At 43.2% G+C, this 12,276-nt stretch overlaps 1 protein-coding gene across 1 annotated transcript in view; it reads left to right on the forward strand.

Annotated features, from left to right (window-relative positions):
* Positions 1–12,276, forward strand: part of LOC137887202 (proprotein convertase subtilisin/kexin type 4-like) — a 160,102-nt gene that overhangs the window by 96,828 nt on the left and 50,998 nt on the right. Inside the window, 1 exon segment of the mRNA XM_068730015.1 lies at positions 9,104–9,217. Coding sequence (XP_068586116.1) covers positions 9,104–9,217 — 114 coding nt within the window.

Here is a 12,276-nt window from a genome sequence, read left to right on the forward strand (position 1 = left end):
CTCTCCCGTTAGAGATTTCCGTTGGAATCTTTGCATAAATGATCTCTCCTCTTCACCCTCGGATGTTTGTATTCTTCTGGTTTCTCGCCGTCCGCGTGATAGAAACGCCATCAACACACTCACTCGCTCGCTGTAAAGTCTCCAGGCGATGACCGGCTTTACTCACACATGGGCTCAATCGGACATTCTACAGACTTTGTCTGATTATTTACATTTGCATTCTCGCGTGCGGCTCCTCTGGGTAATGTCTCGATACATTCAGGGTTTACGGTGCATGGGTGAAAAGGGCCTTCAGTCCCTCTTTTGTTGTAGATCATCTTTAGCTCTTTTCTTTCTGTTTCGGTCTAAATCTGCAAATATATCACCAATCCTTTCTCCTCTCTCCTTTGTCTCGTCTGCCACTTCCTGCCATTTCCCAAGCCCCCTTTTTCTTCCTCCCTCTTAACTCGCCAGCTGTCGGTGTGGCCTCGGGCCTGGTGTTTTGTGGCGGTATCAGCGGCGTCTACGCCTCCTTCATGTTATGGATGGTACTAGAGGCCGGCTTTACTGCTCCAGCTGTCATGCCGCGGCGTCTCGGTCTCAGTCGCTTGGCTGTAAAATGGAGCGCGGGTCCCCTGGGCGAGGCGACTCCCGGGACATTACTGTTAAAGGCTTTGTCGTGACCCGCTGCTACTGACTAAACTATATATCACCTCTCTGGCTCAGATCGGCAGCATTCTGCTCACGTCTTTATGGAGCCGGGTTCTCTCTCTCTCTCTGTGTCTGTACAGCTTTCTGGGTCTCTCTCTCTTTCTGTGTTTCTCACACTTGCTCATTCTGTGTCTCACTCTGTCTCTTCACTTTTCACACAAACACACTCACTCGTATACGTATATTCTGCCGTACTCTTTCTTTCGCTCATGCAAACCTCAAGTTTTTTTTACCTCTGTGATCCTCATTCATCACAATCTCAACCTGCCTGAAACACAGTATATCCACCTCATGATACAGACATCAGGATACATTTGATACATATCCTTCAAATTACATATTTAAATAATATGATAACTCCAACTCCCTTTTCTCATCATGCAACTACAGTCTTCAGTTTTTCTGTGTCTTTTGCAAAAACGCTCAAACCCTTCCGTGCAATCTTTTTCTTTTTCTCTGTTAATTTAACAAAAAAGTCAGCGGATCACCATAGATGTTGAAATGAAATTGCTCAGACCTGGAAACAAATCATATTTGTCATTCCTGATATGATATGAAGGGTTTTTTTTTTTGCTGGAAATAGTTGACAGCGCAGCGAACAGTGCAGATACAAATATGCCAGAGTGCCTAAATGAGCGAACAGTGTGTTGTCGTCAATGCTGTCAGGATACCCTTCAGTGTTTTGCTACCCTGACAGTGTGATGGTGTCACTGTCTATCTGTCTATCTGTCTCTCTGACACTATGTTGGCCCATCTGTCTGTGTTTCCATCTGTCTCCATCCATCCGTCTTGACGCCTGTCCAACAAACCATAAGGACAGATCAATTCTTCGCTTCCCTCTCTGTCTCTGACTGTTTGTTTGTTCACTTTATCACCGTGTCAGCCTCTCTGTCACTTTATGTTTCTTTCATCCATTCACCCATCCGGTTTGTCCCGGAGGGAGCTGAACTTCTTTTTTTTGTTCATGTTCTGTGATTTTTACGCCTGTGGACGTCCATTTTTCCGTCTACCCTTTGCTGCTTTGTTTATTTTGGCTGTCTTAGCCTCACTCACCTGTGCTCTGATCAGGTGAACTATTATCTATGATCTATATCTATAGTACGAGTCAATCACACAGCAGCAGTTACAAATGTACAAACAATCTTTTGACCTCTCTCAACCTGTGAAAGGTGGCATCAGAGTCATCCACTGTGGCTCCAGTGCTCCATTCTAACACCATGATGGGCCACTTGCATCTTCCAAAGAAGAATAACTCGTCTGTATCAATGCAGGTTGTTAATGGAATTTATTTCATGGCCTCTCAATTGTAAAAATATTTTTTTTAAACTGACAGATTCATTTTTATAAAGCAGTGGTTTATACTTGGAACTGATAAAGATGAGGGTAATTTTTTGGGACAAAAAAAAAAAAGCCAAATCATGTATTATATATTAAGTTATATATATGCTAAGTTATCTACAGAATATTAATTCCAGCTTGAGGCTTTAAACAGCATAAAGTAAAAAATTAAAACTTCTGTAATCATTGACTCACTTCCCTTTCGCTCCTCCTGCCTGTGTCCTTTCAACGAATAAGAGAAATAATGTATAAAACGTTGTCTGTGGGGAGTGGAGGAGTAATCAGCCGGTGATCTCAGTGGGGAGAGCACACGGAAAAGTGAATCCACTCGCTCTAATTGGTCTTAACTCAAACAGTCACGTGCGAGAGGTGAGCACACCAACACACACACAGATGCACACACACACACACACACACACTCACTGAGGGCTTTTCCTGCGCTAATTGAACAAAACATATAGAAACAAAAAAGCACATAGAGCCACTTGGTAGCTTTTAGCTAATTCTGCACATCTAACTATAAAGCAAGGAACCTCTGTCTCTTTGTATGTTCGATCTGCTTCACACTGGGTAGGTGTATTGATCGGGACGTGCACAGTCGGAGTCGGTGCAAATTGGACACGCGATACATTCAATTAATACATTTTGAATAAACAAGCGAACACTACATTTGTATGTCCACTGGAACATATCAGCAACTTTAAACATCATCAAAATGACAAAAGAAATTATAATTATTTTGCCCATATTGCGTGGGGTGCACAAAACATCTGAGGTTTTCTGGCCTTCTTGTTTATTTTTATTGGCTTGGAGACAAAAAAATGAAAAAAAATGAAAAAAGGGGCTCTCAATTTGCCAGTCCAGTGGTGAACTAGTCACACACACACACACACACACACACACACACACACACACACACACACATACACACACACATACAGAAATATACACACATAAATACAGACATACAGATCCAAACTGTCCATCCCACACACACACACACACACACACACCCACGGGTGCTTGTGTACACATGTACTCATTAACCAGAGGAATCAGGGGCCGCGTCGTTGGAGTGTATTTAAAGGAGATTGCAGGCATGCAGTTATTGGACTTGGCCTAATTGATAAACCCATTAGTAACACTTGTTCAGATAACATGGGAGGAATCTCAGTCTGCTCACAGTCACTCCAAATGGGTTCACTTAGGCTGAGAGTGCAGCACATTAAGAGAAGATTACAGAGCGATGTGGAGCGTCTTACCAGTCCATGCCTCGCTGCCGTGAGATTAATAGAGACGAACTAAGGACAGAGACGGAGAAAGCATTAGACTCTGACTCTCCACAGGGTGGGGACACTCTGTGTGTGTCTCTGTATGTGTGTGAGTTTGTCTAGCAGTTGGTGTTCTGAGTGTTTGTATGTTTTTCTGTACGTCCGCGCATCTACGTGTGTTTCCGTGCGGTTGTCACACAGTGGGTGATATGCCATCTCGTGTGAATATGTGCACACGCGTGTGTGTGTGTGTGTGTGTGTGTGTGTGTGCGCGCGCGCTTTCGCTCACAGTGTGCGGCTTGCCTCCACATGTGGGGGAGTGTCTGTGTAGATGTTTATCCACATGTGTGTGTTAGTTTCTCTGCCTTTCAACTAAAGCTGCGGCGTGGCTCGGGCGGCAGAAGATGTTAACGCGAAGTGTCCACGCAGAAGATGTGCTTCCCGGGATGAGATAGTGGGGTTTTAAACTCCTGCTTGTTTTGCACCAACACATTACACCCCGCTGACTAACAAGCTTGACTGTTAGTGGAATCTCCTTTAGTTTCTGTTCGAATAAAAAGAGACCAACAACAAAATGGGACACGCTGGGCTTCAGGGAAGCAAGTTAGTGTGAGTGTAAATCCATCAATCTCTTCTGGCTGCAAATGCGTCCATGATGCAGGATGGAGTCATGTGTCATTCTTCAACTCATAACAACAGACACAGCTTCACATTTAACTTGTCAAATACATCTTATACACAGTTCATTTAGCTAAAAGTTTGGTACTAATTCGATGTAGCATCAATCCTACTTCTTTGGCCGTTTATCAAGCTTTGTTAAAACCGGGACAATTAAACTTATGAACAGAAAACTATACTTCATGTGCGTTCGGGATGTTTGGCTGATACTCTATTCATTTGATGAGGTTAGTGTTGGCGCAGATGCCGATCAGCATCAGTCATTTCAGCAAATGGCCCAAAGCAATATACGTTCAAGTGACAAAGCCCTCTAGAAATTATGACGGGAAGCTAAGTAGGAAGTCTGGTGACATCATAGAACAACAATCCATCGTTCGGGGGAGAGGATGGGTCGACCGCTGCTCGTTTCCTGGTTCCGATCAACAGTCAACTTTGTTTTCTTACCATGATCACGATCATTTCCTAACCTTAACCAAGTCATTGCCATGAAATTCAGATTCTTACAGTTAATAAAAGTTGTTGATATTTAATCCAAAAGTCCCATTCTAATCAATTTGAAATGGTATTGATGAATAATGAAATAAGCACAGCACTTGCAAACAATCCAGTGTAATATATTTGAAAGAAGTGTGTGGCTTGTGCTCCCTGCAGAATTTCATTTTCGCTGGTTGTTTACCAGAAACAAAATGTTGAGCGTAATGCTCCTAAATGATCTGGAGCTGACAGTGTTTTCCTCTGAGTCCCGATCCGTCTCTCTCTTTCTTCACCCCTCTATCTTTCTGTCCCCTCGATTGCCCATCTTTTGCGTTCCCTCCCCTGGGCTGGACACTTTGTCCTTGCGCTCCCCGTCTCTTCCTCCTCCTCCTCCCCCTCCTCCTCCTCCTCCTCCTCCTCCTCCTCCTCCTCTCTGCCCGGGCTTAGTGTGAGTGATAAATTATTCGTGGGCATGCTCTGAGGGCCCAGGGCTGCTCATTCCTGCACACAGAGGACTAGCATTGATCCGGCCTGTGGTTCAACTTAATTGGAAAGCCAGTTACACCAGCTACAGACACACTCCGACACACACAAACACGGCGCGCGCACACACACACACACACACACACACACACGCACGTGCAGACATGCCATCTACTGTAAAGACGCATTAATACACACATATGCGCCATTGTACAGTAATACACCCGTGTATAGGTGCGTGGATATTACAAATGTCAACACAATTATACAACAGACACACGCAATCCCCGCATGCATTCATGCATTAAAGTGTTACTGAATTAACATCTGCCTAAGTATCAGCGACTGTATGTATGTGTTATAGTTTAACATTCCACACATACACACTTCAGTACATAATACAGCATTTAGAATAAACATGTTCCCTATGCAGGAAGGCACATCTACTTCATACACGTACAAACACACACACACACACACACACACACTCCAACGTTAAAAGTCACAGAAGTGCACGATCTGACACACAAGGACAAGTGGGTGGACACAAACCTCTGCACACACACACACACACACACACACACACACACACACACTTTATAGTCACTAAGCCCGCATTCTAAGCAGCACTAAAGAGGAGTAACAGTCCACAGTGGAGCAATATGGAGGCCCAGGGTTATCGATTGGACTGAGACACTGACTATCATACAGCTAATAGATTACATCAGACACATCGGAGCGGCCCAGTCAATGAGGCCTGATCCTATTAACTGGGGATTTGTAAACAGTTGTGTGCTCACTGTGACGGCTGCTGCGCTGCTTTGTGAGCCTTAGCAAGGGGGGGATGAAGGCTGTGAGGCTCTGAAGGAGGCTCACACGTCGTTGCACTCCGCTCCGATCTGCTGCGAGCTGCGGCCCAGTCGTGTTCATGGGCTTTGCTGGACGACGTGCTTTAATTGCGTTGCGATGTCAGTTCTGTTCCTTCCGTTGTTGTCGATCCTTCAGAGGTTCAAAGGTTGAGCCGTGATGTTATTTTGCCGGCATGCACGAGTTGGAATGTTTTTCATGTGATGTCAGTGCCGCATTACTTTAGGTCGTGCTTAGTGTGAGTCACATGACGGCCACTGGAAGAAATCAGTCCAGTGTTTCTTTTTTAAGATACATTTCAGCTTAAAGGCTTGGTCAGGCTAGCATTTATTAGCATCTTTCACGTTGAGGTCTCCTTCGGTTTATCTCTACAAACAGATATCTGCTTATGAATGCAGAATCTGTTGGACAAGATTTTGGAATCAGAAGCATTCTGGTTTGTTGTCCGTTTGTAGTTCAAGTTATCTTGACCAATCACATTTTGGTGGGGTTTGGATGAGCGAAAGAGGCGGAACGCATTGGTCAAAATGCCGTCTCAGAACCCACTGGCTGCTCTGTCATTGACGATACTTTTTACTAGCTTTTTTTATGCATTCATATGCCGATATCTGCTTATAGAGATGAGATGAGACATTGTCTCTCAACTTTACCTCCATTCCAGCGTCTCAAGTTGTGAACAATGAACAATTTCCTACTGTCACAAGCCACGATGTCTTCCATTAAAAAGACCGAAGGAAACCTGAAGAATCCGAAGTAGAAAAAGCACCGTACACTTTTATACAACCCTCCTCTACCGGAGTAGCTGCTCCACAAGAACATGACACTATGCTACAAATACATACCCTGAATAAACTCTGTAAACTAGCAGTTTTGCCTGTTTAGCGACCGAGCTAGGTCTCAAAGCTTGGAGCTTGGATATCTAATGCAGCTGGCTCGCACTAGCATGTAACCTCGCCAGCTAAAGTACAGCTGCTTGCCAGCTACAGCTTTGGTACTCTTGAATGTGTATTTTCAAAATAATGGAGGAGATTTATTTCAATTATAATCACATGTAGCACATCACAGCTAACTAGTGGGACTGCTACAGTAAATAGAAACAACAACTAATCGTGGAAATCGTCTTGAAGGGCTTGCTTTAGCTCACAGTCTTCTACTTGAGCTGCATATCAACTACGCAGTGGTTGTTATGCTCTCTTGCAGCCAAACCGAAACCAACGGGAGGAGAAAACAACGTGGTCTAGCATTGATACAAAGAGGTGGTGCAGATGAGAAATAGTCCACCTCTGTGTGAAAGAAACATCACAAGACAACAGTTCATCTTAAGTCCATTACAGCATAAGCAATACTTCTGTTTAACCAGCACTGTGGTGGATGCCGGTCGTGGGGTTTTCAGATTAATTTCGTGGCCTAAACCTATTCACATGTCCCTTCAGGGCCTGTGCAGCAAAGAGGAGTGAGAACATTGAGGGGGAGAGAGAGAGAGAGAGAGAGAGAGAGAGAGAGAGATAGCAGTAAACTGGGTTCTCAGCCAGCGCTGTGTTTTTAAGAGCAAAACGACTTTTCCAAAATAAATAGATCTGTGTCGCGGACTGCTAGGAGAGAGAAAAGCCCTCGGTTCAATAATTAATTCCCGAGTCGAGGGTTTTGGAGAGCCGCTGATTGGGCTGATTCTTTTCTTTTTTTTTTTTTTTTTTATTCTGTTATGATACAAAGGAGGCCGTTTGAAGTAATTTGTCCCTGAGAGAGCTGCTTGGAATACCATACATGCTTTGATTTAGCAAAGCAAATTTAATTTTGTTTGCTTTATGCAAACCAGCCGGGGCCGCGGGGGTTTCTCTGATTCCACCAGAGGGGTGAGGGTGGTGGTGGTGCTGATGATGGAGGTGGGGGAGTGCACATACCAGAATCACGCTGCTGCTGCTAATATATAATACACAACGCACACTCATACGCACACACAGAGGCGTGCAGCGAGCAGCAACAGTTCAAAAGTACAAAGCCTATTCCCCCCTACGCACACACACACACACACACACACACACACACACACACACATGCGCACACACGCACGCACTCCTATCCCTTTGAAATCAAAGCTCAAAATAATTGTTTGTGCGTTGTGTTTTGTTTCATTCTATCCATCTATTATTAGTGTTACTGGTATTATTCCTATCATGTTGTTTTAGTTGCCTGCTCTCGCTGCATGCCGGGGTTTTGTTTTATGCCGCTAATGAAAGCCTCTCTCCTCGCTTTTGTTCTGTTTCTTTTTTTTTTTTCTCCCAATACGTGAATGGAATACATCTGTTTACATCTGTGCCTGAGACTTCCTGAGATGTCTAACATGCAACAGCACAATAATGAAGGGGCTACTTGTGATTTAGTTGTTTGCAAGCTGAAGATATCTCTCAACGTAGCTATACAGACGTGCGCGATGCATTACAGTTATGTTTTTAACGATGGGACAAATGAAGTCTAACTGTGTGGCTCACCTTTAATTAATTACCTCCGTTCTGTTCTTCTGTGCTGGGGAAACGACTGTCCGTGTACAGGTGTTGCGCACACTGTGAAGGCATTTCTTCTCAGAAAAAGAAAAGGCCATTCAGAACGGGTGGCCAAGCGGTTTTCTTATACTCCATTCAACTCATTTTCTTAGGGAACAATAATGAGTGGATAAAGCAGAAAAAAACCCAATTTCCTTTATGCTTTTTATATCCCGAAAAAGCCCTCGTTGACGGCCCTTTGGTCTTTTGTTATAGAAAACTGAGCTAATATCCTCCAGCTCTCGGCGCAGTTTAAAGGTCTTAATTGGATTCCATTAGTATATTGCTTGACATGACACTTGAGTCCGCTCTATTAGAATTCCCCTGCCTGGGATTAAAAAGAAGACTTTTTACTGCATTCGACTCTCTCGGCTCTTTTGTAAAAGTCTCAAATCTTCTTTGTTGGATTCACAGTTTTTAGTGACACCATTATTAAAACAGTGAGCTTGACTTAAACAGGTGCTTTTATGTCTAGAGGACCTGCTGTAAAAGGTATGGCCGTGTCTCATTGCATCAGTTTATGTATCAATAAACCTCAGCATTAATACAGCATGAGCCTGATAGGATGTGCCGTGAGCCCCATAAAGCAGTCCTCCAGTCTCTCTCTGCACAAGGCTGGATCCCAATGTTGGGCTCCCTGCAGGTTTCTTTTCACAAGTTGTTGAGAGTTGAAGTGTTCCCTCTGTGGTTTCAGCCGGTGTAGAGCACGGGCCGAGGTAAGGGCGTGTTTGATGATATTCTGTTTCGTGTCTCTTGCCCCAGTCCTGCGCTGACGTGGAGGGATGCTCAGCACCTGATCGCCGAGACGGCAAAGATCCCCGACCCCAAAGAGCCTGGCTGGAACATCAACGCGGCGGGATACCATGTTCACCATAGGTATTGTGACACATCAACGCAAACACTCAAAGCACACACATTGGGGTTAACAGATCTGTGTATTGTGAGCGACCTTGCTTGGCTGAAACCCCTGATTACTTGATGCTACGGCTATCTAAGCAACATGTGCCAATCCATTTTGGTTGTCTCCTTAAAGCAGTTGTTCGACATTTTGGTAAATTTGCGTAGTTGCTTTCTTGCAGAGGAAGGTTCCTTTAGATGAGAAGAATGATATCACTCTCACGTCTGTACAGTAAATATGAGGCTACAAGCCAGCAGCTGCTTAGCTTCAAGGGGAAACAGCTGGTTCATCCGTAAGTTAAAAGAACCTACCAGCATCTCTCAAACTCGTAATATCTCGCAGTTCAATCCATGTAAAAACCATATATATATATATATATATATATATATATATATATATATATATATATATATATATATATATATATATATATATATGTAGGTATGTACTGTATATGTAAAAATGACAAGTTGTGGTTTTGCATGTGCCAGACTTTTTCATGGCCAGGAGCAGTTGCTTCCTGAGCACCATGAGGTTGCCAGGTAACCAGGAAAGACTTTGGGAAGTTACTGATCCCTGCCAAGAAGTGGACTGGCACAAAACACCCTGTAAAACCATATTTTGACAGGCTAGCTGCTTCCCCCCAATTTTTGCTAAGATGAGCATTTTTTTTTATCCAACTCTTACTATTAATCAGTTAGTGGATTTCACTAACTGACTAGCTGACACAAATGTTTGCTCTGCTTGTTTCTCTGCTAACTTAAGATCCAGACGTCGGATGACTAAAATCTTCTTCACCTGGTTTAAATATAAAAAGTATAATAATACATCTAAAAAGTGTGTCACAAAAAGCTCTATTCGTGACAGCTTCTTGCAGACACACAGAACGCTGACACGTGCACAAAGGGAATGTGACGCCAATGACAGGTGACCAAATGAAGCTGACTGTAAAATTAAGGATTTCTCTGCGTTTGAAACATTTGGGATTATGTAAGCACAATATCAATATAATATACAACATAAGTCGTTTTTAGACATTTTCATCATGGAAAAGTTGCATGTTATTCCTCTAGTGCCTTAAAGGTTGACTTTAACACTGTAACACAAAATTGCTTAACTGCTTGTTAAAGATAATATATTGAATTTAAAATAAGGTCAGCTGCAACAGTTTTATGTATTAAACTCAGGTTTTACCCATTACAAGTCATCTTCCACTTCTTCACTGCTGTATTTGCCACGTGCACACACACTCATACACACACTCACACTCACACACACACACACACACACCTACACACTCTCCTCGTATAAAGCGCTTCAACCACAAAAAGCAGCTGTTTTATGACAGTTGAGACAGGTGATCTTGTCCGGGGAGGAGTGTCATTGTAATCCTCTAATGTTATTATCACACCCACAGCGCGTCTGAGTGTCCATACCTGCTCTGATTTATATAGACAGAGGCTGGAGGAAATGGAGCTTCTCCCCCTCTGACTGTATGAAGCGTGAATCTGGGAGGCAGGGAGGGAGGCAGGGAGGGAGGGAGGGAGGGAGGGAGCCCTGGGCTCGTCCAGACATCGTATAAACGCTTTTACAATGCTTTTACAATGTCAGCCGGGCGATGACATATCGGTAATCAGTCATAGCGTTTGTAATGTTTTTCCTCTGCTCTCTATCCCTCTCACCTCAACATTTCCTCACTCACTGTCCTAGCCTCTCTTTGTAGTTTCTTTTCCCGTCCTTCCTCTCCCCTTCTTTCACCCCTTTTCTGCCTGTTACTCCATCTCGCTTCCTTTCCTGTTTCTCTCTTCCATCCCCTCTTTCGCAGCACGCCGCGTCGTAAAATAAATTGTAATTACTGTGTTGCTGTGAGAAGAATGGATTAATTAAAATATAATGATGCCGATCACACCGGCGGGCGTCTGTTGAAATCTGTCCATTTAGGGGCTGTGGCTGAGGACTTGTAATGCCCAGATCATACTGCAGCAGCCACGCTAATTATGAAGAATGGTTTATCGCATGGGGAAGGACGGATGGACTAGACAGTGCAATGAGCACGGGGTCACTTACCATCAATGAGGTTGTTAGAAAATATTAAAGATTAGATGTGATATCTGTAACGAGAGGATCCATGTTTAAGAAAATTGAAGATAACACTCGATGCTTATTGGTTATAGTGGGAAGTTAGTGATTTATAAAATTGGATTCAGTAGGTGTGTGCTGCGTGAGTGTCGTCTGTTGTTTGCTAGTTTGCGGTGAGATTTATCAGATGATTGGATATTTTGACTCTACACTTTTCTTCATGTTGTCGCCTGTTGCCTCAATAGTGATTTAGCCAGTTTACAAAGACACTTTTCCTCTTCCTGAAGTCCTCCAGCACACACAAATTTCATATTTGTTTGGAAAAAATGAAAAAGGAACAATAGTAAACATTAGAAGCGATAGGCAGCATCGCAAAATAGATAATCAAAAGAGTGGCCACAACAAATTCAAACTCCATCCCGAGAAAGCATACCACGGTGCTAGTAATTACTTCTTTTACAGTGGAGTGCAAAAGCTGCACTGAAATGTTTAATAAAGAAAAAGCCTACTACATCAAAACAAAAGCTGCAATTTACAGAGGACAATAGTACAACGTTACAATACAATAGATGTTTCTGTGGGATGCTAATGAAAAGACTATTACAGGTGCAATAATATCAGAAATAAATCCCTAATATGACGGCTCTACATGCTGTTTTCCCGCCCCTCTCTTTTTTTAAGTAGAAAATCGTCTAAAAGGGAGCAAACTAACTCGCTAATCTTATCCAGCAACACATTTACCTACCGATGGTTCGCTAGCAGTAGCCTCCATAAGCTACTGGTAATACCAGACCAAGGAAGACCTCAGAAACAAAGGCCTCTAGTCAGCAGCAACGTTTTAATGCTTATTAATTCAAATCTACATTTGTAGGAGGAAGAATGTGTCTTCTTCTTCTTCTTCTTCTTCTTCTTCTTCTTCTCTCAAAAGTTACACGTGGAGATATTGAGTATAACCTCT

Source organism: Cebidichthys violaceus, unplaced genomic scaffold (assembly GCF_023349555.1).
Source record: "Cebidichthys violaceus isolate CVI_PGR_0920_01 unplaced genomic scaffold, fCebVio1.0.p SCAF_49, whole genome shotgun sequence".
In the NCBI taxonomy this organism is placed as follows: domain Eukaryota; kingdom Metazoa; phylum Chordata; class Actinopteri; order Perciformes; family Stichaeidae; genus Cebidichthys; species Cebidichthys violaceus.